The 26,422-nt window shown below is 53.3% G+C and overlaps 1 protein-coding gene and 1 long non-coding RNA gene across 7 annotated transcripts in view; one reads left to right on the top strand and one right to left on the bottom strand.

Moving 5' to 3' along the window:
* Positions 1 to 26,422, top strand: part of Kiaa1671 (KIAA1671 ortholog) — a 146,793-nt gene that overhangs the window by 80,244 nt on the left and 40,127 nt on the right. The window contains exon 1 of one of the 5 annotated variants that reach the window (XM_076922418.1): positions 9,378 to 9,659. The exons of the other annotated variants lie outside the window; for them this stretch is intronic. Within the exon in view, the coding sequence (XP_076778533.1) occupies positions 9,378 to 9,659 (282 nt within the window). Of the gene's footprint in view, positions 1 to 9,377; positions 9,660 to 26,422 lie in introns of those variants that run through there. 5 annotated transcript variants of the gene reach the window in all.
* On the bottom strand, positions 6,043 to 10,524 carry LOC143437569 (uncharacterized). 2 transcript variants are annotated; one of them, XR_013106972.1, is made up of 4 exons: positions 9,953 to 10,524; positions 9,387 to 9,656; positions 8,596 to 8,691; positions 6,043 to 7,998 (listed from the first exon to the last, which is right to left on the bottom strand). It is a non-coding gene; the product is annotated as an uncharacterized LOC143437569 (long non-coding RNA). The 2 variants fall into 2 exon arrangements; XR_013106973.1 differs by lacking the exons at positions 6,043 to 7,998; positions 8,596 to 8,691 and adding an exon at positions 8,888 to 9,027 and having other exon boundaries at positions 9,953 to 10,508.

Raw genomic sequence — 26,422 nt, 5'->3', positions numbered from 1 at the left:
ATCAGCCTAGGTTCTTCCTATCCTAGTTATTTTCACCACAGAACGGCCCCAAAATAGCTGCCAAGGATCCAGCCATCACAGGAAGGCTTGGTGGCACTGTGAGGGCTGGGCCAGGAGAGAGGGAGGCTCCTCCCTGTTCCCTGTCCATCAGGGCTCTCAGGTGTCCCCTGCAAGGATCAGGAAGCCAGAGGGTTATGGTAGTCAACCCTTACAAGATGTCTGCAAGGGAGCTGTGCTCTAGGAATCCTGGGGCCCTGAGTGTAGATGGTGGCCGGGCTGCCCCCTGGATGGCAATGAGGGACTTAGAGCTGGGTAGGGGGTATGTGTGGCTTGAGGCTACAAACATATCAATCAGTCCCTCTCTCCCTCCCTCGAGGCTCCATTAATGAGGTCAGTCCTCAAACACTGTGCACCTCCCAGCCCCTAATGCACCCTCAGGGAGACAGAACGCGGCAGGTGAACCATACCCTGGGGTGACAAAGCCTGGGCACAGACGCCCTGAGCAGGTGGTCTGGGAATCTCAAGGAATCTCAGACTCAGGAGCAGGATGCTTGCAGGTCTATGGGAAGCTGCAGTAGATTTGGGGGCACTGGAGATTGATAGCTCACTTTGTCCTGAGGTGTATATATGACTGTGTGTATGAGAGAATATGAGTGTGTGTGTGTGTGTGTGAGTGTGTGAGAGTATGTGAGTGTGAGAATGTGATTGTGTGAGTGTGAGAATGATTGTGTGAGAGTGTGAGAATGTGAGTATGTATGAGAGTATGAGTGTGAGAGTGTGAATGTATGTAAGAGTGTGAGTGTGCATAAAAGTGAGTGTGAGAGCGAGTGAGAATGTATAAGTGTGTGTGAATGTATGTGTGTGTGTGTTTGTGAATGTGAGTATGGGTGTATGTGAGAGAGTATGTATGAGAATGCGAGTGTGTGTGAGAGTTGGGTGTGAGAGTCCAAGTGTGTGAAAGTGTGTGTGTGAAACTGGGTGTGAGTGTGAGAGAGTTTGAATGTGTGTGTGTGTGTGCTCTCTACCTGTGCTTGTACTTTGGCTGCCAAGATTATGTGTTGAAATGTGCTAGGACATGACCCAGGGTGTCTTCTGGAACAGTGTGAGAGTGTGTGTGTGTGTGTGTGTGTGTGTGTGTGTGTGTGTTGCAGGAGATGGTAAGAAGCCTGTCCTCCAGCAGCCAGGAGGAGGCACAGTTTGCTGCTGCTGTGTTGAGTCACGGGAGGGGGTGGGGTCATGGGAGCCAGGATAAAATGATGGAGTTGGTTGTGGACCACAGTGGTCATCATCATTCCCTTGTGAACCAAGCTGTGGCAACTCAGAGGGTGGGTGGGGCATGGATCTCACACTCAGACTGCCCACCAAATAGACATCCTCCAGCCTCCGCTCCCTGCCTGTTTCCTTGCCTCTCTGGTGCACACACGTGTTTTTCCCACACACGGGTCATTTTTGTTCTCTTTACCAAACATAAGCAAGCAGAGCACAGGCACTTGGCTTTGAACATCTCTTGAGTCAGGGCCAGGTCTGCCCAGAACTGGTAACCAGATGTCGCGGTGGAGGTAGCTGTCCCTGCAGCACCAAGAGGATCCTGAGGCTGCAGGCGTCCACCACCAGCCCGAGTGGTTCCCTCACTGCTTCCTGGCTCCCCTGAGCATTGTCTGTCTCACCCCTGAGATTTCTCATAACTTGGACAGAAAACCAGGGTGTGGGGCAAGGAAGAGGTGCCCTCCAAGGTGAGCATAGTGTCCTTCCTGGAACCTCAGTCATGAGCATCAGAACATGGCCCAGCAGCCGAGAGATTCTGTGATCCGTCTTTCTCAATAAGAGTCCCAGCCTCAGGTGCTGAGTTACAGGCAGGGAGGCTGGTGAGAACCGAGGCTGGATCGAGGAAGTTGCTGGTCCACACCCAGTGCAGCAAGCAGCGTCTGCCAGCCACCACTCCAGCCAGGAGCCTGTGCTCTTCTTAGCCAGCCCGTTCCACAGCCGGCATCACCCCAGCTGCACCCCTCAAATACCTCCTAACACATTGTCTTCTTTACTGTGACCCTAAGATCTTGCAGTGATGCTTGGGGGTAGCTCAGCGGAGCGTGGTTTACTTGACAGCTCAGAAATCAATACTTCTCAATGGCCAGGCATCTCCTCCAGTCCTTCCCGTGGTGGCTCATTGATCCAAAACCCTGAAATCCTGTTTTGGGTAGAAAGAAGAATGATGTGTAGCTCGCTCTGGGCGCCAGGCAGGTGGGCAGTGTTTGAAACCCTCCTGGCTGTGCTGGGCCCTGCCCTCCTGGTTCCTCAGTGAGAGGCCGCTTACGGTAGACCTGCCTCCCCACAGCAGGGCCACACCCCAGCATCCCACAGTGCAGGAACCGCTTCTCATCGGAATCTGTCAGCCCACACCGCTGTTCTAGAAAGTCTTCCTTTCTGGGTGATCCCCTCTCCCTCTTCCAAGTTAATTAACAGTGCACCTCTGAAATGACGGCTGGTACGCAGACAAGTGCTTAGCGTGGTTATAAATAACCTGGGTGGACTTGGAGGTAGAGGCCAAGATGCTACAGTTTCCTCCTTATCAGAACTCCTTCCCTGTTACTATGGGAACCGGCCTAGGGATGCTGTGAGTTCTGTGGGTTGGTCCAGGCCTCAGTCATTGCTGTTTACATGGTGGGCGTGGGGAGTGTCTGCTGAGCGTGCTGGGTGAGCCAGATGCAGCCCAACTGTCGCCCGGGGGTGACAACTGGTTGGTAAACTGAGTCACGGCCTGGTATGTGAGCAGTCGTTTGAGGGAGGCTTCTCGGAGGAGTTGGCTGTCTAGACGACGCACCCCGATCTTGGACCAGGAGTGAGAGGGGTGGAAGGGTGTCCCAGCCAGAGGGGACAGCATGGCAGAGGTGTGGAGCTGAAAGGAGCATGGACAGTGTAGGATGGCAGGGGGAGACTTATCCAGTCTGTGTCTAGGACAAGCAGGAAATGAGTCGGTGAGGGGAAGTCACAGCTCGATGAAGTCTGCGTCACAACCACATGCTACAAGGAACCTGAGCACCTGATGGATTTCCCGTGGGGCCCAGGGAATGCATGTGTGGCCTGGCTCTGAGATGGTGTCTAGGGTCTGGGGGGGGGGGGGCGCGTGGCATTTGAACGAGATGATAGACTTAGAACAGTGACCATCTCTTCAGATGCCCTGCCCCCTCCTGCCAGAGGGCTGGCCATATTGCAGGGCCAAACCATCTGGGTTTGCTTAACTTTTTTTTTTTTTCAAGTAATAAAATTTTTATGGAGAATTCCTGGCATGGTGATTATCTCCCACTTCTGGGAGAGGGACAGCACCAAAAAATCACTGTCCTAAACCCCTGCTCAAACCCCTTTAAATTGAGTGGGCTTCATGTAGCCTGGGCTGGCCTCAAACTCCCTGTGTAGCCAAGGATGACTCTGAAGGCCTGATCTTTCTGAGTGTTGGGTTCACAGGCCCTCTTTCCATTGCTGGTTTATGTTCCAGCACACTGACAAGAACTAACAGGGACCCTCCTGAGAAAAAGCCACACGGACCCCTTCACAGCCTTGCTTGTGTGAACAGCTATTGGGCATAAGCGAGCTGGTCTCAGAGGAGACCTCAAGCTACGAGTCAGGTCTGGGGCCACAAAGCTCCATCAGAGGGAAGGAAACTGGGTTTTCTGTCTTCAAGTACCTTTCGTGTGTGCACCTGGGGATTCATCTCCAGGCTGTTAGTTGGAAGGGGTTAGGGGTAGGCACACAGTGTGACCTTGTCGGCAGCTTCTGGTGTCAAGAGGAGCCCTGGGAACTCAGAGTCACACAGAGTGTGACTTGTGAAAAGGACTTATGGGCTGATCTGACCTTTCTTGGGGGCGGGGGGGGGGTTTGGTGTGAAGTGTGACCTCTGGCTTCTACGATGAGGTTATCAGGGAAGGAAGCAGGGAAGGTTGAAGGCAGAGGAGCTTGAGATCATATCCCACTCAGTGAGCATGGTCCTGGGAGCTCTTAGCACCTCACTGCCCAGCAGGGTCGTGAGGGTGGCTGTGTCGGAAGTCACCAGTGCTCACCCATGAGGTTGTTCCAAGGGTTAAATGAGGTGAGAGGTGTGGGCAGCTCCCAACTGTGAACACCTTTGAGTGATGGTTTTATTACAGCATTCTTATCAACAGAGTAATAGTCCACTTCCTTGTTCTCCTGGCCCAGGAAGGAACAGAAAGAGAGTGAGGGAGGAGACCTCCTGGGCAGAGTGGGAAACAGCCCTGGGCTGAGGCCAGAGGGAATCCAGGAGGAGGGAGAAGGTGGCCTTTGCTCTGGAAAGGGATATATGTAGTATGTAAGGCTCCCAGAGTCAAGACTAAACATGGCCACACTTCTGGCCATTCCCGTTTCAGTACCAGAAGCACTCCTATACGTCCACCTAAACCCCTCCCAGATAACCCATCTCCTCATTGCCTTGGGTTTGGCATCTGTTTCCGTCTCCCGGCTCTCGGGTCACAGGCAGGTGTCGGCCTTTCCTTTTTGGCTTTCCCTCTTCACTAGACCAAGAAATCTTTAAGATGTACGTTTGATCCAGATCTGGGAAGCAATGGTGCCCCCCACACACACACACGCTTTGAGGTGGCCTGTGGGCACAACGGGGGCTTCTCCTTCAGTACTGTAGATCTACAGAGGCAGGCTGAGCTGCACAGGGAGCGACCATACCTCTGTGCCATGTCAGATCGGGTGTGTGTGGAATAACTGTTGGAATGAAGGAATGAATGAAGGAATGACAAGTTGTTCCCTTTGTGAGGCCCGTGGGCCCTCTGCTTCACGTCACACTGTGGTTAGCATCCCTGGTTCCTTCCCGGTCCCCACAGGTCCCCTGTTTTGCAAATTTCCTTATGTAAGGAAGATACAGTTTGCTTTCAGGATGCCTGCGGCGTCCCCCGAGTTTCCTGGAGAGAATAGCATTTGCAGAAACAGCCCTCTGGGGGGATGCCTGTGCTGCCCCAGATTCAGGAGTGACGCTTTTTATAGCCCCGCTCCCAGAGCACGTGGTGACACTGAAAGCCAGAGCAAGCAGCCAGCATCTGGCTCCCGGCTCTCTCCCGTTCTTGTCTCTCCAAAGGAGGCCGAAAGCTGAGATCCACGGCGTTTTCTGTGCAGTGCTTAGAGCTGTGTGACACTGGACCGGCCATGTCTGTCCCTTCTCCCTGTCTCATGCTGTCCATCTGTAAAATGGGATAGAGCTTCTTGCATTGTTGGCAGGAGCAGATGAGGTGTAACAGAGACACACAGTTCAGTGGCAGTGAGGCAGTATAATGGTGTGTGATGTAATTTGATGATGCGATGGCTTAACACTATGAGGTCATATGTTATTGCATTACAGTGACATCATCATCCTGCCTGTGACATCATACATGGTGTGGGACAGGGTACACTGGTGTTTGCACACCAATGCAGCTGGTGCTGGGGTGACAGTGATGACAGGGGTAGCGGGGCATGGAGTGCACTGGGCTGGTGTCCATGTGCAGGGACATGTGCTGGTGGCTAACTCAGAGGCTGGGCCATGGACTTGAGCAATGACATAGTTGGGGACACACAGGTGTCTGGTGACCTCTGCCCCAGCATGGCTCCAGGCTGGTCTCCCTGTTGACAGGGGATCTGGGTTCTGAGTTCTTCGCTGGCTGGTCACTGAGGTATATGGTCACCCTTTGTATAACTGTGAGTCAGACTGCATTCTAGGGATGGCACACTGGACTCATGGGCAAAAGACCAAGTGTGCCCTCTAGATGTGGGGGATGGGAAGGGGCCAACCAATCACATCTATGACAAGGAAACATTTGGTGGTTTCATCTGTGAAAGAAATCCGAGAAGTTTAGTTACTTTCTCAGTGGCTAAGTAAAGCCAATTGCAGACTGTGACTTGATTTAGGTAGTCCAGGGCAGGGCAGGAGGCTGGGCACGGCCCGTGGGGCCACTCCTTAGTACTGGGAAACAATGAAACAGCCCGTGATCAAAATAAAGAATACTTTGAATGAGTACTTTTTTTTAAAAAAGTCATTTTTAAAAGTCAAAGCAAAATCCCGTGATGAATACAGACTCAATACCAGAAAGGCAGAGTCCATGTGACGGTGCTCTCCTCCCCTGGATCCGGACACCCTGTTCTACCCAGCCCGTCTGCCCCTTTCGGCTGAGCACCTGGCTTCTTGTGTCCCCGTGGACACTTTTCGATGGCTGTTTTTAACATCAGCCCCGTGCATTCTTCCTTCTGAGGTGGACTGTGATTGTCCGTCATGATCTGTGGGGTCAACAGTCACGCACCCGCCGCCTCCCTAATTCCAAGCACTTTAAAGAAGTCATTTTAAATGATGCCCTGGGGCAGGGAAGGAGCTACCATCTTCATAAAACCTGTGTGTCTGAGGTGTTTTCTTTTTTTCTTTTTTTTTTCTTGAGACAGGGTTTCTCTGTGTAGCCCTGGCTGTCCTGGAACTCACTCTGTAGACCAGGCTGGCCTCGAACTCAGAAATCCGCCTGCCTCTGCCTCCCAAGTGCTGGGATTAAAGGCGTGCGTTTTCAAGGCAGACGGCACCTGCCTGTCCCAACCCGGTCCCCAGCTTCCATGTGTCTGTCTGTCCCCACAGGGCAATATTTCATCTGAGGTGTTTAGCTTTCATAAGAAATATTATGGATGTTGCACCCTTCCTGATGCCTTTCGGCAGGATCTGTGATCTCTTTAGATGTGTCTTGTGCCTCTCACGGCCCCCCTTCCCTACGAAGGCTGGAATGGCCCCCATCTCTGTGTCCAGACAGCCTGTCACACCTGTGTCTCATTCTGGTTGTCAGAAGGTTCCTGGGGTGCCATCTCTGGGGCCAGATGGGGAGGGCCTGTCTGTCCTTTCCTGTCTTCGGTCTGTCCCTGATCACCTGGGAAGTCTGTGAAGTGGCCTGAGCTGGAGGTTGCTATGAATTCCTTGTGGAGGCCAGAAACCCTGACTGTGACTGTGGATGTAGCCACCTCTGGATGCCAGGGAAGGAGCTGGGCACAGGTGGAGAAGGGGATTGGCCCTCTCCTGGCATGGTTCCTTGTCTGAATGCTGGCGTGCAGGCTGGGGTGACATCTCACCTGCTGGGCACACGGTCTGACCTCAGTCAGAGGCTCTCCCTCCATTGTGAGCCAACCTGTCTTCATCTCCACAGTTCCCTGTGGAACTGGCTTGCCTCAGGACCTTTACACTCATTATGATCAGTAGACTGAGGCTTGGCTGAGTGAGCTTTTGTCTCCCGGTGACTCTAGTCAGGAAGCTGACCATAGTTCCTGTCGTCTGAGTCTGACTGAGGGCAGCCAGCCATGGTGCTGGCTTTTAGCTAGATTCCTAATCCCTTCCCTGTGGGCTTTTCCACCTGAGCATCCAACATGGCTGCCCCTTACATGCCCTGATGCACTTTGGGAAGGGTACTGGGATCCCTAGGGGCCTCTGGGAGGCAGCTTCAGCTGTCTGGGCCTCAGTCTCCCCATTTAGCAAATGGGGTCCCCTGAGCATGTATCAGGCTCAGGTGTTGTCAGTCAGCAGCTGTTACATCCCTGTGACCCTCCACAGCACAGGGCCTGAGGCAGAGGTGGTGCTCACTCCCACTGTTAACTGAAGGAGATGCCAGGACCTCAGGGTCTTGGAATGAGGAGGAAGAAGAGAAGGCAGTAGCCTGCACACACTGTCTGTCACAGGGGCCTTCAGGGTAACCTTACTTTGGCAAGGCAAGTCTGGTGTCTAGAGAGCAAATATTTCCTCAGGACAGAGGTAAGGGGGCGGTGCAGAGATCATCCCAGGTGGTTGGGCCAGTGCGGAATCAAATCAACTTTGGATTTGGCCTGGCATTTTGAAAAGTCAATATTTTCGAGGCTTTGCAGTGGGTGAGGTTTGGGGGTCAGATGTGCACACAACCGTGGGGAGGGGCCATTTCCAAGAGTATCTTTCCGTCTTGCTGTGTGACCTTGGACATGTGAATCCACCTCTCTGAGCTGGTATTTCTTCACCTATAGAAGGAACAGTGGAGGGGGGTGTTAGATCCTGGCTCGAAGGTCCAGAATCCCACTGCGCTGATGCCCCTCCCTGTCCAGTGCACGCCTTCTTCTCTCTTATCACCCTAGCCCCCACAAACTCCAGCCCTTAAGGGTTAAACACAGTGAGCTCATGTGATCCCCGTACACATGAATCATTCTCATGGCTCCTTGTGCCCAGCCTAGGGAAAGGGGCAGATGCTGTGCCCCCAAGTTGCCATAGCAACCCTGCTTAGACCAAAATGCAGGCACCTCAGCCCCAGACCCACCCGTGAGGGAAGCTCAGGGCAAGTCACCTGCATCCTCCATCCTCCGGGAGAAGCAGCAGGGACTGCTGAGCGGATAAGAGGGGGAAGGAGCTGGTGGGGGAGGCTTAGCAGGGAGCTCGGCAGGGAGAGGAAGCCGAAGGGCGCTGCCGCCCGCCGGGAGAGGGAGACAGACTGACAGCCACAGGTCCTCAGACTCCACCTGAAGCCCCGGAGGCTCGAGCGGCAGGCGCCCCTCCACCTCCCCGGGGCAGCCGCGCCTCCCACGCACATGCCCCCACACGCGCGCACTCCGGTTCGCACTCACCCGCACGCCCGGCAGCCGCGTCTCTGCACGGTGCTGCCCGGGGTGGGTAGGCAGTCTGGCACATGAAGTCCCCGAGGGACAGCGAGCGAGTTGAGACTTAGGGGGAAAAAAAAAAAAACAAAAAAAAACTGGGGCTGACGCCAGCTCCCTGGGCGGCCACCTCCCGAGAGAGGCCCCTCCTGCATTCCTGTGCTGTGCGCCCCTCGCCAAGACAGGGGGCTGATGTCATTCCGGGCTGCCGGGCCAGGGGACCCAGGCTGGGTGGCTGCCTCTCCGGAAGTGAGCGCGCTGCCTGCTGGCCGGCAGGTTCGGCTCCAGGTTTGGAGTCTCCAGCCTGAAGACTGGAGAGCTGCCTGGTTCAGGTGAGAAGAGCCCGGAGGGAGAGCGGATCGGCGGTGGGCGGTGGCTCCCAGGTGTGCACGGGAGTTCTCCCTGCATGGACGGAAGTGAGTTCGGGGTGCCAGCCCCCTCGCCCGGCTCCTCGACACCACCTGCTCCTTGAACTCATCAGGGTTGGCCCTGGGGACTAGAACTGGACGTCCTGGTTGGTTGACTCGAGGCTCCTGCTGGTGACCCCCCTGCTGACCTGTCACAGTCCCTGTTTTGTGACCCGCGGATGCCTGTCGGGCGATGTTTACTTTACTTGGGCTGATGTACTCTGCCGGGCTTCCCATCAGAGCCCAGAACTGCTTCCCAAGGACGCTCACCGACAGAAGGACCAGGACCCCGGCAGTATTGGCCTCCTAACTGCCTCCGCCTGCCCCCTCCTCCAGGCTGGCCCCATGGATTACCTGGGTGACAAGCTTTCGGTGGCCCAGACACACATGACTCAGTGGGTTGGCACGGTGAGGCGGTCCTTCCAAGAGGCCCTGCACTTGGTGACGGCCACGGTGGGCACCGAGCGGAGCGGGGAGTCCTCGGGTCGCACCCCGTTCAAGCGCACCTCCTCCTTCAGACATCTGGCCTCAAGGAGCCGAGAGTCCTTCCGCCGCTTCTCCGCGCGCAGCCAGCAGAGGTTCTCATCCCTCAGGAAGAGACAGCCGGACTCGGAGGCCCCTGATCTTGTAAGGTTGGGGATGTATATGGTTTAAAATAGCAGGGCAACCCTAGGACTCCCGGGAGGGGGGTGACTGACTCCCGGCCAGCCGCCTCAGGGAACGACTTTTCCTGTCAGTGAGGATGGCCCTTGGGATACTGAGGGGGAAGTAGGCTGGGCGGGTTGCTCTGCAGGTGCAGCACCCCCTCCTTGAAGCTGGTGGGAAACGGACTCCCAGCTCCTTGTCTGTGAGCCAGGCTGAGAGCGGGGACACTGCCGCCCCCACCGCATGCCGGCATCTCTATTTTTAGGGAAGCTTACTTGACACCTGCTCCATCTCCTCTTGCCCTCCCAGGGTGACCAAGTGGTCTTGTCGCTTCGTGTTGAATTAAGTCTGTTTGTCACTGTTCAAAAGTGAGACACTGAGTGATTTCCGAGGGGAGGAGCCATAGGGGACCGGGTGGCAGGTGGTTTGTCCCACAGTCCTGGAAGCTCGGGCTTGTGCGAGGAGCCCTGTCTCGGTGGACCTCGCAGGACCAGCTTTCGGGTTCTATGCTGTGTCTCTTAAAGGGCTGGGAGACCAGGACAATCGTAGCCAGGGAGCAGAATCTGGGCAAGTGATATCAGGCGGTCCTGGAACGTTTGCTTCGTGGGCATGCGCAGCGAGGTGCGGGAAGTCTGGCTGGGAGAGAGAAGCAGGAAGAACACTTCCCTGCCCAACTCTTGGCAGATGGTTTCTGGGACCTCTAGTGACTTCGGGGACACTCACGTCACCAAGCAGAACCGAGCTTAGCTGCAGTGCCCGGTGTCTTCAGATAGCTGGCCTCTGCCCCTGGATGAGTTGTCCCAGTTCTTAGGGGCGTCTGAGGCCAGGCATGGGTTCAGTCAGCCCTTTTTGTCTCCAGAGCCAGTGTGGTTATGTGACAGTGTTGGGCAAGAAACTCTGGGCCAACCCTCTGCAATGCTGTGAGGTTGGTCAGGGGTGCATCCTTTTATGGGAATCTGCAGTCCTTTGGGGCTTGAGTTCACAAGACATTCTCTGGAGGAAGAGATCTTTCTCTGTGTCGGCTTCTGTTTCTCTGTGTCCCGTTCAGTTCCCCAGGATCCTCTGGCTCTGTTCCCTGCCCCAGCCCTTCACATGCTGTGTGACTTTGGGTGCTGCCCTAAGTCTCTGTGCCTCTGTGTGTGTGTGTGGGGGGGGGGGTGTTTACAGTGACAGGCCAGCACCTCAAACAAGTGAGTAAGTGACTTGACAGTCACAGGGGCACTTGGCAGTGTGTAAATACATCCTGAATTAGTGTGGGCTTCCAGGTCTTCCCACTTCCGCTTGGCCTCTGCTCTGCGGCGGGCAGAGCTGGCTGGCGTTGGCTCAACCCATTCTTAAGTCTCAGTTTCCTCCTCTGTCCAGTGAGGGGACCGTACTTTTGTTCTGAGATGCTGTCAGCACCCTGCTAGCACATAGTGGGTATACACTTGTAAGTCTGTCAGGTGCCAAGATGTCCTACTCTGTGTGATGGAGATTGCTGTAGCTCCTCCTGTGTGTGGTTGGATCAGAACCTGCCTCTTCCCAGCTGTGTTACTTTGGGTAACCAGGGACCAGCGGCCTCTGTCCTCTCTGTGCCTTCGTTTTCCACTCTGAGAAATGGTATGCTTGGCGGACAAGGAGCTCTGCCAAGCAGTGGGTGTAACCCCTGGGTTCCGTATGGCTTGTGCGTGACAGACAAGCCCTCTCTCTAAAACCGTGCCTTCAGAGGCTTCCAACAGGAGTGGAGAATCCGCACACACCCCTTTCACTCTGAACTTAAATATTCACCTTATGGGTGGGAGCTTCCTAAAGCAGCTATGCAGGCAGGCAGGAGGGGGCGGGCAGGGCTGCAGGCAATCGCCCCCCTCAGCTCCGTTCATCCAGAAAGGGGCCTCTGGCTGTGTCTGCAGGAGGATCAGCCTGGGTGGAAAGATCTCAAGCCAGCCTTGAAGTCATTGGCTGACGGCGGCCTCTAGCTGTCCTAGATAAGGAGGAAGGAAAATAAGACAGTACTTTTTCCAGGCCCCGGGGGGCAGGAAGGATCACTGTGCAGAGAAAGACAGGGCACATTAGAGGCCTAGAGACCTGGGGGTGAGGGGGGCTGAACGGGGACTTGGGGGACGCAGAAGTACACAGAAGTGTGTCTGTGTCAGGAGGCCTGGGCATGAGGAAGAATGAGGTGGGTGTGGGTGCATGTGTCTCTGTGAGTGTGTTTGTGTGTATCTTTGTGTGTGTGTATATGTGTGCATGTGTCTCTGTGTGTGTATATGTGTGTGCCTGTGTGTTTGTATCTCTCTGTGTGTGCATGTGCGTATGCGAGTGTGAGTGTGTGTGTATCTGTGTGTTCGTGTGTGTATCTCTGTGTGCATATGTGTGTGTCTCTCTGTGTGTGTGTCTAGATGAGTATTGTGTGTCTGTGTGTGTCTGTGTGTTCCTCTGTGTGTCTTTGTGTGTGTGCATGTGTGTATACGTGTCTATGTGTGTGTGTGTGTCTGTATGAGTGTGTGTGCATGTGTGTGTGAGTGTGTATATCTGTGTGAGTGTGTGTGAGTGTGTGTGTCTGTGTGAGTGTGTGTGTATGTGTATCTCTGCATGTGTGTATGTGAGAGTGTGTCTGTATATATGTGTGTGTCTGTGAGTGTATGTCTATGTATATATGTCTCTCTGTATATGTGTGAGTTTGTGTGTCTGAGTGTGTGCATATGTTATATGTGAGTGTGTGTGTCTGTCTATGTATGTGTGTGTGTGGTGGAGGGAGGCTGGCTAAGTGGCCTTAGCCAAGTCCTGTCGAGCCTTCCTGCCTTACCATTCCCATCTGTGAACTGGGCTCCTTGTCACTTGTCTGGTAGATGAAGGGGTAGCGCCACCCCTTCCTAGCTATGAGGATGGGTTCTGGACCCCTCATGGGTACCAAAACCAGAGATGCTCAGCTCCATATGGAGGCTGGCACAGCATTGCAGGCTCTCGGTGTTGTGTAGGACGGACACACATGTCTCCTGGGGGCCACTGTCCTGTTAGCACAGCCGGCCCTCCCCTGTCCAGTGCAGTCCATCCAGCAGCTGTGGGCTAGGTCATCGCCCTGTCTCACCTGGCTCAGGAAGCTGTGACTTCTCACCCTGTGGCCTGGCCCCGCTTCCCTTCCACCCCCTCAGTCCTTACGTCTGCCCTGGAGTGAATTGAGGCCCAAGGAGAATGAGTGACTGGGCCTGGCGTCCTGTCCTGGGTGCGTCAGGATGAGAATGCACTAGGCAACGGAGAGACAATATCCTGTCCCCAGTCATCCCTGCCACCCGAGTGGTCTCTGGCGTAGGAAGCAAGCACATCACAAATGACTGGGCCGTCAGCACTCCAAAGGCAGTGTGAAGGCGGCTCAGGGGCAGCAGGAGCAGTCCAGGAAGTCTTAGGGGATGCTAAACCCACCAAGGAAGGCCCGAGACCAGAGCGCTGAAAGGTAGGGTTGAGGCTGGTGTGCAAGAAGAGCCTCAGAAGGCCAGGGTGGCTGGCTCAGCGAGTGGTGCAGGGTAGCAGGGTACTCATGCAGGGCTAGGAACACTGGTTGAATTTGGGACCAGAAAGTGATGTCGTCATTGTGGACCTGTGTGGAATGCTGGGTGAGGACAGGATTATTTATTTAGTACCTACTGTGTTCCCAGCATGGTTGTCGCATATTCTACTCTATGTGCCTTCTGTGTACCAGGTACAGATGTATCACATCTCCTAAGCACCTACTACGTACCATCTGTGCACCAGGTACAGATGTATCACATCTCCTAAGCACCTACTATGTGCCTTCTGTGCACCAGGTACAGATACATTGCATCTCCTAAGCACCTACTATGTGCCTTCTGCATACCAGGGTACAGAGGCATTGCATCTCTTAAGCACTTACTGTGTGCCTTCTCTGTACCGGGTACAGATAGATACATTGCATCTTCTAAGCACCTACTATGTGCCAGGCACTGTTTCTGCATTTCTCCTGGATGCTGACCCTGAAGAGAGGTCTCAGTTCAGCCATATGGCCCCTTCTCTCTCTTCCAGAGCCCCCTGCCAGGTATCCAGGCTTCTAGCTGCACACCAGACCTGACATGATGTCACTTGTCCACGGGAAGCATGCAGGACAGACAGTTTTCTTCTGGCGAGGCCCCTCCCAAGCTCAGGTCCTCTTTTCTCAATCCTGGCGGCAGAATGATGTCACTTCATAGAGAACAATGGTCCCTTTATGGCCCCTGAGGGGCCCAAGGCTGGGTCGCAGAGCAGGTGCTTCTGGAGTTACAGGCAGGGTAGGGACAAAGGACTTGGCTGTTCCCCAGGGAGCCACTGGGCTCCTGCTGATCCCCCTGCCCCCCAAAGCGGGCGTGTTCATTTTCCATGTGGAAAATACAGGAACATGAGAAAACACAAAACGCAGTTCACACGCTCTCTCAAGGATGAAATCCACTTGGCATCTGAGCTGCTTCCTTCCTCTTTTTCCTCTCCAAAACAAACCCGCAGCCTCCGTCTCCTCTCGGAGAAATAGACCGCTTGAAGCCGCTCTAGGGAGCAGGAGCCGTGTCAGGTTCCAGGTGCCACGGCGCCCTGCTGTGTTTGTGAGTTCCAATCCCTGCTCTCTGTCTGGACACTTGGGCATCTGTGGGAAGGCCGCAGAGGGTGGCCTGCGGCCACTCTGGCCTGTGTCCCAGGCCCCTGGGCTCTCACTTCCTGTCCCCTTCAGCAGCTCTACAGATGAGATGTTTTGTACAGACACAGGCCTGTTGCTTCCTCCACGGGAAGCGAGTCATGTCAGGCAGGAAGTCTGGAATGTTCCGTGTCGCTGGGAGCGTGGTGTTGGGGTAGCCTGAGGAAGCCATGGGCCCGGCTCACGCCAGGTCACCTCAGTGCTGTGTGGGCCTTGGTTCCGAAGTGCTGCTCATTCCTGCAGTGGAAACACTGCAAGCCCTCGAGCCACAGCTGCTTGACGCTGGCTGGGGAAGTGTTCTGGTCTGTGGTGTTTTCACCGTACACACATAGACGTAAATGATAACAAGGTGATAGATTTCCAGCCATGGCGGCTTGCTCTTTTAATCCTACTACTAAGGAGGTGGATCTAGGAGTTCAGGGTTATCCTTGGCTATATAGGGAGTTCAGGGCTAACCTGGGCTACGTAACACTCTGCTTCAAAGAGCCAAAAACAAAGGTTAGGAATTTTAGCAGTTGGAGGAATGCTGGCCTACTGTGTAGAGTCCTGAGTTTAATCCCCAGCACTGAACAGTGCTGGTGTGGCAGTGCAAGCCTACCACCATTAGGGCTCTCAGTGGGCAAAGCCTCAGCAACGTAGCAAGCCCCTGTCAGCAACAAGAGCAAACCATCACCTTCTCCAGTAATTTAACTCAATTGCAAGTTTCTAATCTAATTTTTAACAGTGGCGAGGGAAGGGGTTGAGTCTGGACTCGTGTGTCTGAGGCCTTGGGTGCTCTTGGTGGCACAATTTTGGGAGGTTGTGGAACCTATAGGGGGATCTGAGCTGTCTGTCCCCTGGGTGTGAGATGTGAGCCACTTTGGCTCTCCCACCCTCCTGCCAGGACAGTCTGAAAGTGTGAGCTCTGCCAGGTCCCCTCACAGGTCCTCCTCAGGTAACTGTTCAGTCACTGGCTTCTAGGATGTCTCCAGCTCCCTCTGGGGTGGGGGGACCCCAGGGCTGGGAGTTGAATCCTGGTTCTGGCCTCCCTCTGAGGATCTGGGTAAATTTCGTGATTTCTCTATGCCTCGGTTTCTCCCCCCCTCGTCCCTCTGCAGCTGTGATAGAGATGACTTACATGCGGGCATGCGTGAGGGATGCACAGCATGGTGCCATGTTGTCACAGAGCAGCCAGACACTGGCAGGCATTTGTGCGTGCTTATTGGTGTCCTGTAATGCCAGTGTCAAGGCTGAGGTGGGCTCTTCTGCAGATGTTCCCTCCATCTCCCCCTCTTCCTCTTGTCTTGGAGCAGTAACTTTGTAGAAGTGGCTGTCCTGCCTGGAGGACCCCGGAGTAGCCTTGTAGAGAGGCCCACAGGGCAGGAATTGGAAGCCTCATGTCACCTGTCACTGGGGGAACTGGCTCTTCCAAGGCTGGGAGGGTGCACCTGAAAGCAAGTCCCCAGACTGCAGGGGAGACTTGGAGTTGGCTGACATCTGGCCTCCAGCCTTGTGAGAAACCCTGAAGTAGTCTTTCATCAGATGCCCTCCCTGAGCCGTAGCTCTGGAGACAGTGTGAGAGCAAGAATGGTTGTCTTGTTGAGGCTCTTTCTTACACAGCACTAGGTGACAGACACTTCTCACTGAGACCCTTGGGAATACTCAAGGACCTACCCAGGGTCTGGTTTAGTGGATGCTTTTATCTCTTGGGGCTTCTTGCCTATGAAGAAGGCTGTGTCTGCAGCCTGCATTCAGGATCGCAGAGGCTCTGAGCCGGCAATCCCTTTAGGGGTTAGCTGTAACCTGCTGCTCTTGTATCCAACTGTATCCAAAGTGTTCAGCTTCCTGTGTAGATCCTCCGGTCTTCGAGTGTGGGAGGCACCGTGAGGCCCGGTGAACTCCGCACACAGTAGCTTGGCCCCAGGCAAGGACTCCTGTCCCACTGCCCTGCCCCTGGAAAGGAAGACCCTGCAGCGGATGTTACAAAGAACTGGAAATTGGTGAAGCCTGAGCTGGGGTGGGGTGTGGCTCAGTGGTGTGAGTGCTTGCCTAGATAAACCCCAAGTCCTGAGTTTGATCCCCAACACTGCACAGACTGAGTGTGGTAGCACACATGGGTAATCCTATGTGGGAGAGAGGAAGCCGAAAGTTCAGGAGTTCAGTGTCGTTCTTGGCTGTAATGAATTTGGGGCTAACCTGGGATACCTGAGGAACCCCCACCACCACAGAATAGGAAAAAGGACAAAGTTTGTGAAGTTTCTTCTGAGCCAGCGGTAACCTGATACTCAGGCTGGAGTACATCACTTGTATCCAGTTGTATCCAAAGTTGTGTCCTCCTTGTAGTCTCTTCTTCCTCCTTCTCCTCCTTTTCCTCCTCCTCTCCTTCTCTTCCTCCTCCTCCTCCTCTTCCTCCTCCTCCTCCCCCTCTTCTTCCTCATCTTCCTCCTTTTCTTCAGTTTACTGACCCTGGGCAAAGCCATACTTTTGCCATGGAACACCCTGACTTTTAGCTAAAGAACCTGATTCCTGCAGAGCCATGATGTCCAACCTCAAGCACATCAGGATAATGACATGCTGGTTCCAGAGCCCAGAGAGAGCAGGGGAGTTAGCCAAAGTCACACAGCAAGGATGGCTTTTATCATTATTCCAAGCCACCTTTAATCCCAGCACTTGGGAGGCAGAGGCAGGCGGATTTCTGAGTTCGAGGCTAGCCTGGTCTACAGAGTGAGTTCCAGGACAGCCAGGACTACACAGAGAAACCCTGTCTTGAAAAAAATCATTATTCCAAGCCACCCCCATGTCACACAGGAAGTCGACAAACCCAACCCTTTCCACCACCACCCACACCCACACACTGCAAAGGCCTTTCAAGGTCTCACCCCCCCCCCCTTTGGTCTGTGGGGCTTCACGTGCAAGTACTTGCTTGTGAGTAACTCCCTGGCAGCTCCTGCTCTGTCTCTCAGCAGCTCTTCCACAGGGCCTCCAGGGCACACCTGCAATTCCACATCTCAGTGAGTAGCTGAGAGAGCCTGTTCTTTCTGTCAAGGTATTTGCCTTTTGCTCTGAAGAGAGAACTGGGTGGGTACAGGACTGTGTTAGAGGCAGCTGCTCTCTCCACCCTCAGCAGACATTTTATTTTTTGGCAGGAAGAGCCAAGAAGGTTCTGGAACCTCCGCTGCTGGGTTTGAAGAGACTCTCACATTGTGTTGAATAAATGGCTTTATTATCCATCAAGGTGTGAAGCTCCACGATAAACACTGCCCAGAGCAACAGGTTGGCCAGTTCTTCCTTGACGGACTTGGGGCTCTCCATGATGCGGCTAGCCATTGCAGCCAGTGAGCCTCTCAGGAGCTCCTGCTTGGGCAGCCCTGTAGTCCTCTGTGTGAGGAACTGCTGATGAAAGGCATTTGCTGCCTTGGGGAAGCCGTGGAGCCATCTTGAATCCACCCCTCTCCCAGCCAGAGTGCTGGCTCTGGAGTTCATTTTCCCACCTGTAACTGGGGTGACTGTGAAGAGTCTCCTCAGTGAGCCACCTCAGATTCTGATTCCCTGCTTTGCTTGTTGTCTGTGAGCTTGAGCCAGATCCTGAGCAAGCCTCAGTTTCCCCATCTGTAAAGGGAACCTTGGTTCCAAGTGGTGGGGGGTTTGAGCTGCCTGCATGGAACTGGATGGAATGTATGAGTGCTGAGAACCAGGTGTTATCCCACGAGACTACACCTACCCTCTTCCCCTTCCCCTCCCCTTCCCTCCCGTTCAGGGCTGGTACTATCCCCTTCTCTAAGCATTTAAAGGGCTCCCTCCACGACAATACACAGGGTCTGCTGGCATGTTAAGGCTCTTACTTAAAAAATACTGTCTGACGAGGAGAATGAGTCTCCTCCTTGTCAAGGCCAGGAAAACAGTGAAGAAGGACCCAGATAACAAGTAGTGTCACAGGACCAGTGTCCCCCCGACCCCCCAACCCCCAGTGAGGGCCACCTGTTCACTCTGGTTCCCCAGCTCCTCCTTAGCAACTCTTAACCTGGCTGTCTGATCGTCAGTGTGTTTGCAGGTTTGCAGGGCTCATCCAACCATTAAACCTGAGACATTCCATACCCGGCTTCAGCAAGAGTGGAGGCAGATGTGTCCCAGCCCATACTGGAGGTCTTTTCTGTGCTCAGGAGTAGATGTGAGCCATTTGGGGACGGATGGGACAGGGCAGGGCCTCTTAGACAGGGCCGCATAGAATGAATCTCGTCCATCAGTGTAACGTGCATTACAGGGACTTCTCATACCTCAGCCTGCAGTGAAACCCGGAGCCCTTCTGGGCTGTACTGAATGGGTGACGAGGTGTCTCACTGTCAAGGTAGAGGCTGGGAAGGAAGCAATCAGACTGGCCTGGGTTCAAGTCCTGACCTACCACTCCCTGTGTCTGAGACCATGGCCTTGACGTCTTTTGAATTGTGATGCCTTTGGCGACAAAGTAGGTTAAAAGTGCAACTGAATTTCAACTCTGGAAAGTCTCAGAACCTGGCTCAGTCATCAGAGCCCTCTTGGGTGCCTCTGGGTCTGGGGGTGTGGTCCCAGAATGTCCATGTAGTAAGCAGGTGAGGACGGCCACGTGAGCATTCCCTGCATGGAACAGCATCTTGATGCTCCTTCAGTTATCTGTGGAGTACTTACCATGTGCCACGTGGTTTGAAGCCCTAGAGCTCCATCAGGGAAGGGGGCTGGTCACAGCCTTCACAGATGATGCTGCCGCAGGACGTGCCGCCATCCCCTGCACAAACAGCTCCTTGAGAACAGATTGGAACCGGATGAACAAATGGGGGACGTGATGGCCTTATGCTTGCTCTGACCGCAGATGCTTCGGCACCCCCTCCCAGTTCTGTCTAGCAATTTCTTTGGGATGACCTGCAACTCATTATGTAGACCAGGCTAGTCTCAAACTTGTGGCTATCCTCCTGCCTCTGCTGCCAAAGTGCTGGGAAGACAGGTGCTTGTCACCATGACTGGCTTTCTACAACTGTTCTCCTTAGACTACAGAGAATACTTTCTTTACCTCAGAAGTAGCCACTCCTGTTTCATCACATGGTAGACATTGGTGAATGAATGAATGGATGGATGAGTGAATGAATTAATGAGTGAATGAATGAATTAATGAGTGAATGAATGGATGAATGAGTGAATGAGTGAATGAATGAGTGAGTGAATGAATGAGTGAGTGAATGAATGAATGAGTGAATGAGTAAGTGAATGAGTAAATGAATGAATGAGTGAGTGAATGAGTGAATGAGTAAATGACTGAGTGAGTGAATGAATGAGTGAGTGAATGAATGAATGAGTGAATGAATTAATGAGTGAATTAATGAGTGAATGAATGAGTAAATGAGTGAGTGAATGAGTAAATGAATGAATGAGTGAGTGAATGAATGAGTGAATGAGTAAATGAATGAGTGAGTGAATGAATGAGTGAATGAGTGAGTGAATGAGTGAATGAATGAACTCTCAGGCCATCAGGTGAAGGGCCAGGACTCTGAGGCGTGCTTTCTTCCCTGGGCGTGTGGTTGGTGAGATAGAGTTTGGGAGCTTGATTGAGGTCAGCTTGATTGTATTAAGAACAGCGGGGGCCTTAGTAATGCACACACCCCTGGGAGCCTCTGGGAGGTGAGATCCACCCTGGGCGCATGTGGCACCGTCACGGAGGGGGTGGGGAAAAGAGGAGAATGTGCCCTGTGTGCTGCTCAGCCCGGGGTGAGCAGGCAGCTGCCCCACCCTCGCTCCCACTAGGCCTCCGCCATTGAGCTGCCTTACCCTTCGCCATTGGTCAGACTGTATCCCGTGAACCGTGAGCCGAGATGGCTCTGTCCTCCGCTGAGGTTTTTCTTCTCCAGTATTTGGGCACAGCAGAGGGTTTACATCCGGGCCTCTGCTCCCTTCGGTGGCTCATGCATGGACCCTGTTGGTCTGGGTAGTGCTGTGCTGTGCAGGTTCTTAACTGGAGCATGGCCGTACCCTTCTGGTCTTTGAGGGAACCAAAAGGCACTGGGGTGGGCACCCTTAGTGGCCAGTGCCCTTGGGTTGGTGACTTTATAGTTTATTTTTACAGTACCGTCTGGGGCACATATCTTCCAGTGCACTGGGGCCAGTACCCTAAGCTGAATCTCACTGTTGGTCAGGCCCTCTGATTTTTTTTTTTTTTTTTTTTTTTTTTTTAAGCTGAATTGCTGAGAGGTTGTGATCTGGTGCCACCAGGCCTGCAAGTGTCACAAGGAACAGGGTAGCCTCTTTGCTTTATTGACAGTTGGTAAAAGCCAGTGAGTGTCCCCGGCTCACTTTGGAACCAGCTGCCAGCTCGGCAGCCCCTAGTGTGACTCTGGATACTTTTATTAGAGTTTAAGAGAAAAATATAGCGCGGGTTGAATGAAAATCCTGGCAGCCATCAGGAGGTGTGGAGAGTCACACCCCTAAGTTAGACCTGGAAGAGAAGTGGCAGAGCTGGAGAGACAGCTCAGCAGCCAAGAGTCTTTGCTGCTCTCGTGGGAGACTGGGTTCAGTTCTCAGCACCCGCACAGTGACTCACAACCATCTGTAACTCCAGATCCAGGGAACGGAACCCGCTTCTGCCTTGGACAGGCCCTTTGCACATGCAGTACACATACGCGCAGGTAAAATACCCATACATGTAAAGTATATCTTGTTTTTAAAAGGGGGGACAGGAAGGAAGGAAAATGGACCCTCGGGAGTGGGTGTGCCAGTCGGCTGAGGAGAGAGCTTGTCCGTTTTTTCTTGGGGACAGCATGCCTGCCTTCATGGGCCTGCCATGAATAATCTTTTTGTTTGTTTGGTTTGGTTTCTCTCTCCTGTGTCGTTCTGGTTATCCTGGAACTTGTAGACCCGGCTGGGTTCAAACTCGTGCTCTTGAGTGAGTGACTGATGTGTGTATTTAGTCACCATGTCCGACTTCAGAACCCTGAGCGTGGCCTGGATGAGCGGTTCTCGCCGACTCTGTCCACTGGTGTTTAAATGAACGAGCTTCTCTTCCTTGTGCTCACCTGATTACGTCAGGACAGTTCCACACAGGCAAACTGCTGAGGAAGACGGAAGGTCCTGTTGAGGAGCCACAACGCCACCGGTGAGGGGTGTGAACAGTCACTGCTGCCCAGGTGTCTGGGCTCTGCCTGGAGGAACAGGTTCTGAAGCCAACGGTGCCTACCGTGTAGGATGTGAGAGGCGTTGGGTTGAAAGGTTGGAAGACGGTGGCTTCCCCAGCCTCATACCTTCCCACCAAGGGATCCCCCTAGGATCTCCCTTAAAGAACGTTTCCTAAGTGTAAAGCAGAAGTGGGAAACAGAAACCACACAACACTCTGCCATCCATCCCTCCATCAGGAGAGTGGACGCCAGGAGGGGCTTAAGCCTGTGTGAGGGTCTCTGGGAGCCTACTGTAGCCCTGGAGACCCAAGACTGGGGACAGGCCCAGATGCATCTTATACTTTACTGCCCACTGGTTGTCCTATAGAGTCTACTAGGAAACTCTTCTAACTAACACAAAGTGACAGGATACGGAATCAAAGTGATCAGTAGGCTTCTTATCTGCTAGCTGTGTATTCTCAGAGGAAGAAATCTGGAAAAAAATATCCCATTCAAAATAACTCCACAAATACATCACATAGGAATACACCTAATCAAAGGACAGAAAGACCCCCTACAGTGAAAATTCCCCCCACACTGAAAGGGAAATCAGAGATTAATAAATGACAGAGACCTGGCATGCTCCTGGATCAGCAGAAGGAATGTTGTAAACACGGCTGCACTGCCAAGATTGATCGACAGATTTAATGTAATGGCTAACTGGATTCTGGTGTCATGTTTCACGGATTTAGAAAAAACCAATACGCCGGGCAGTGGTGGCGCACGCCTTTAATCCCAGCACTTGGGAGGCAGAGGCAGGCGGATTTCTGAGTTCGAGGCCAGCCTGGTCTACAGAGTGAGTTCCAGGATAGCCAGGGCTACACAGAGAAACCCTGTCTCGAAGAAAAAAAAAAAAAAAAGAAAGAAAGAAAAAAAAAGAAAAAAACAATACAGAACCAGGGACAGCTGTAGCAGTGATACACTGATAGAAGTGTTACAATATCCGACCTCAAATTATACTATATAACAACCTGATATTGCCGTAAAAAGACAGACCAGGGGGCAGAGCAGAGGACTCAGAAACGAACCAATAACGCTGTGTCCACTTGACTTGACAAAAGAGGCAAAGGTACATACATGTTAGAAAAAGTCCTTCAATAAACGGCACTGGTGAAACCGGATATCCACCGGCCGGAGGATACTAGGCCTGCATCTTTCACCTTAAGCAAAACTCTATTCAAAACAAATAAAAGACATTAACTGAAAACCCGAAATGCAGAAACTTCCAAGAAGAAAACTCAGGAACGCTCTCCAAGACGTTGGGTTTGGTGAGGACTTTCTGAACAGAACAGTAATGGCACAGGGACTGGCCCCAAGTGTCAACAGATGGGACCTTGTGAAACGGTTTCTGCTCAGCTAAGGGAACTGCCAGCGGAGCAGGCAGCCTACACGATGGGAGAAAAGTCTCACCAACCACACTTCAGACAAGAGGCGGATATCCAGAATTTATACAGAATTACAGGACGTCAGTTCCAAGGAAATCAAACCACCTATCAACGATGGGCAGCTGCTGAGTTGAAGAGAGTTTTTAGAAGAGAGGGAAGAAGAGGACCTATGGACAGGCAGACAGACAGATGGCCAATAACCGCTTTTAAGCGCTCAATATCCCTAGTCAAGGAAATGCAAGTTAAAACTTCTTTGCGATACCACCTCACCCAGTCAGGCATCAAGAAACCCCAGGTCTGGGTTTAAGTTTACGGGGTGCCAGGTACATGTCTGAGGTGGTGCCCACTGCTTTCAGCTTGGTGTCAGGTTTTTTCTCTCTGGCGCTGGGCAGCTGGCTCCCGACTGCTCATTCCCAAGGGACAATTGATGAAGTCACCATCCCTGGCCCTGACTGGCTGGCCAGCCCTGTGGCCAGGCAGGTGAAGAACTTTACACACCAGCCAGAGGTGATGTCACCTCAGGAAGACAGTCAGCATGGGGGAAGGGTTCCCTTCAATGTTTGGGGGTAGGGTGGGCAGCCTTGCTTGTCCTCTGGAGGGGCTGGGAATGGGGAGGAGAAGACACTGGACCTTCTCGCTGCCTAATGATCAACCTGGTGCCCTCTCCTCATACCTCAGACTATGAACGGAGGTCAGAGTTCAAGCTGCAGCTCTGTGACCTTCCCCAGGTCTCCTGTGCTGCCACCTCTTCCTCATTGAAGAGGGTGGTGGTAGAGCCTCTTAGGGAAACCCTAAAGATGATGACACAATGTATCTGGAAAGCACCAAGAGGAATGAACTCCCCCCCCCCCCCCCCCCCCCCCCCCCGCATATGTTACTATGTTACTATGTTACTAGAGTAGTTGTGGGGAGGGAGGCGAACATACAAACTAGCGCTCTCTCTCTCTCTCTCTCTCTCTCTCTCTCTCTCTCTCTCTCTCTCTCTCCTGCATCCCACCCCCTTGCCTTTAGTCACCTGACACAGACATGGAGGACCTCAGAACCCCGTGCTTAGGGAAAGCTCTACTCTCCATTGCAAGTCATTGGTAGTGGCCCCGGGGAGCCCTGGGAGAGCAGGTGCATGGTCCTGCTGTTCAGACAGCTCAGGCTGGTCTGGGACTGGGGGTGGGGGCTGAGGGTGGGCTGCTGTAAAAGGCGCTGTCTGGTTCTCAGTTGTAGGCTGCAGCCTAGGCACTCTGGAAAGACCGATCCAGGATCACATGGGCAGCTTGACACCCTGGTGGCTGTGCGCAAGTCCTGCCCTTCATCCCCTCAGCTACAAGATAAGGCCTCTGGAGACAGAGACACAGGAGATGTAAAGGGACCTTCTAAAAGGCCTGAGTGTCTGAGGCAGACGTTTCCTAGCATTCTCTCAGGATGTCAGGCTAGGAAGGGACCTTCAGTACCCTTTCCCTGTGGCTCAGTTGAACTTTCAGTTTCCTGCCTTCGTTTGACGCATCCGGATCCTTTCCATAAGTCTGTTCTGGAACCTCTGTCTTTTCAACACTGTCCCATCAAAAAAGAATAACCCTTTAAGAACCACTTGGTTAAGCCTACATTTTCACACAGGAAGTCTCAGATCTTTTAAGTGTCCAGCTATATGCACCAGCTACCTCCAGAGGTGGCCTGTGGCTTTCTGTGCTCCCGAGACCTCAGCTGAGGAAGCTGCTGTGGACGTGTTCGCCGGCCCGAGTAGGGTTGTCCCACTGCAGTGGGGACACAGTCAGCTGTGAGGTGTTCGTTTTCAGGGTTGTGGATGCCTGTTTGTATTGACTACAGGACTTGGTGCCTCCCCGGTGTTGGTGGCACTCACCTGTGTTCCCAGAACCCACGAGGTTGATGCAGGGAGATCATGAGTGTGGGGCTAGCCTGGGTCCTGTAGCAAGCAAGATGTGTCTCAAAACCAGACCAAAATGAAACAAAACCAGAAGGAGCGTGTCTGGCTGTGCAGCCAATCTTGCATAACACTGTAGGAAATGCCAGTGGCTACGTTTCCCATCCAGAGCTACCTAACTGGATTCCACCGGGAGCCTGTTCTGCAAGCTATAGGAAGTAAACCTTGTGCACGCCTCCCTCAGTGTCACTGGGCAGAGGGAATTGTCCGTGCGGACAAATGTATCCCAAATTCTCCAGACAGAAAAGGAGGGCAAGCCTGAAAGGACTCCAAGATTCCAGAAGATGAAACTCTTGTCTTCCAGTGTCCAGAGAAGCAAACTGAGGCCCATAAAAGATATGACCAGCCGCCAGAGTCACATGACTCCTCCGTAGGAGCCCCCCAAGCCCGCATAAAAGTTTAATTAGTGAGGCTGCCAGATGTGTTTACCACACTTAACGACTGAATATGATGGTGTAGGGGGGGAGAGGAGGGGGGGAATCTGTCTTCTCAGTGTTGAGGAGAGGAGGGAGAGCGCCAACGCCCGCCCATGCTCTTGTAGCCAAGGTGACTGTGCCGGTGCCCCGCCCATGATCTAACCACTGCCCCGCCCATGGCCTAAACCACGTGACTGCAAGACGCCCCGCCCATGCTATTCTAACCACGTGACTGCATGAGGTCTGCTCCTTTATTGGGTTGCAAGGCTGGACAGTTTGTCCTTAGCTTTGACAGTTTACCAGTTTGTCTTAGCAGAATTGTGCCCTAGGGGCCCTGCAGTCAGCAGCTCACCGTGCTGTGCTATGGCAGACCAAGATGCTTCGAAGTCTGTTCTGTCCCCACCCAGCACAGTGGCTCTGGGAACGAAGTACACTCGGGGCCCTGGACTTGGAGACATCTCACTGAGATGCTGCTGCTGCTGCTGCTGCAGCCATAGGTGGGCCTTGGCTGCTGTCTGCCTGTCTTGCTTCTAGTGGGGACCGGGCTGACTGAAGTGGATTTGAAGGATGCAGACTCTGGGTCCGTCCGGTGCCTTCCCCTCCAGGGATGGCCGTGGGCGACTCTAGTAGCAGCAACTGCCTGTTTTTCCTGCTGTCTTCACACTGTTCCGATTTCCTTCCCACTCTTCAGGCAAAAGAATCAAGCCAGACGTGTGACTAATTAGCACCTCTTAATTGGGGAAATAAGACCTTTTAGATGGTCGGGAAGAGGTAGCTCGGCTGTCTGACGGCTGTCAGTGCTGGAAGAGAGCAGAGAGCATTTCCTCCCAGGGGCACCCTCCTCCTCCTCACATAGTTTCCCAGGGAGAGTCAGAGACACAGCACAGGCAGGATGTACGTGGAGTATTTATTTTGCACCCAGCACTGCACAGTGCTCTGTCGGTCTTTAAGTCTACCTGTTAATCACCACACTGGACAGGCTTGGGAGCAGAGCTTCAGAGGGACCAAGTGTTCTGCCTAAGGTCACACAGCAGGCAGGATGCAAACTGTTGGTGCTGGGAACCACAGAGGCATCCCGGATTTGCATCCCGGAGCCAGGGCTCTGCAGCCATCTTGGACTTAAGTTTGCACAAACCCTAAAGCCCTTCGCCCATACTCACCTAGTCTCCCAGGTAAAGACATGGAGACCCAGAGACATGAAATGGC

This window comes from Arvicanthis niloticus, chromosome 24 (assembly GCF_011762505.2).
Source record: "Arvicanthis niloticus isolate mArvNil1 chromosome 24, mArvNil1.pat.X, whole genome shotgun sequence".
NCBI lineage: Eukaryota > Metazoa > Chordata > Mammalia > Rodentia > Muridae > Arvicanthis > Arvicanthis niloticus.
This window is presented reverse-complemented; position numbering and strand designations above follow the sequence as displayed.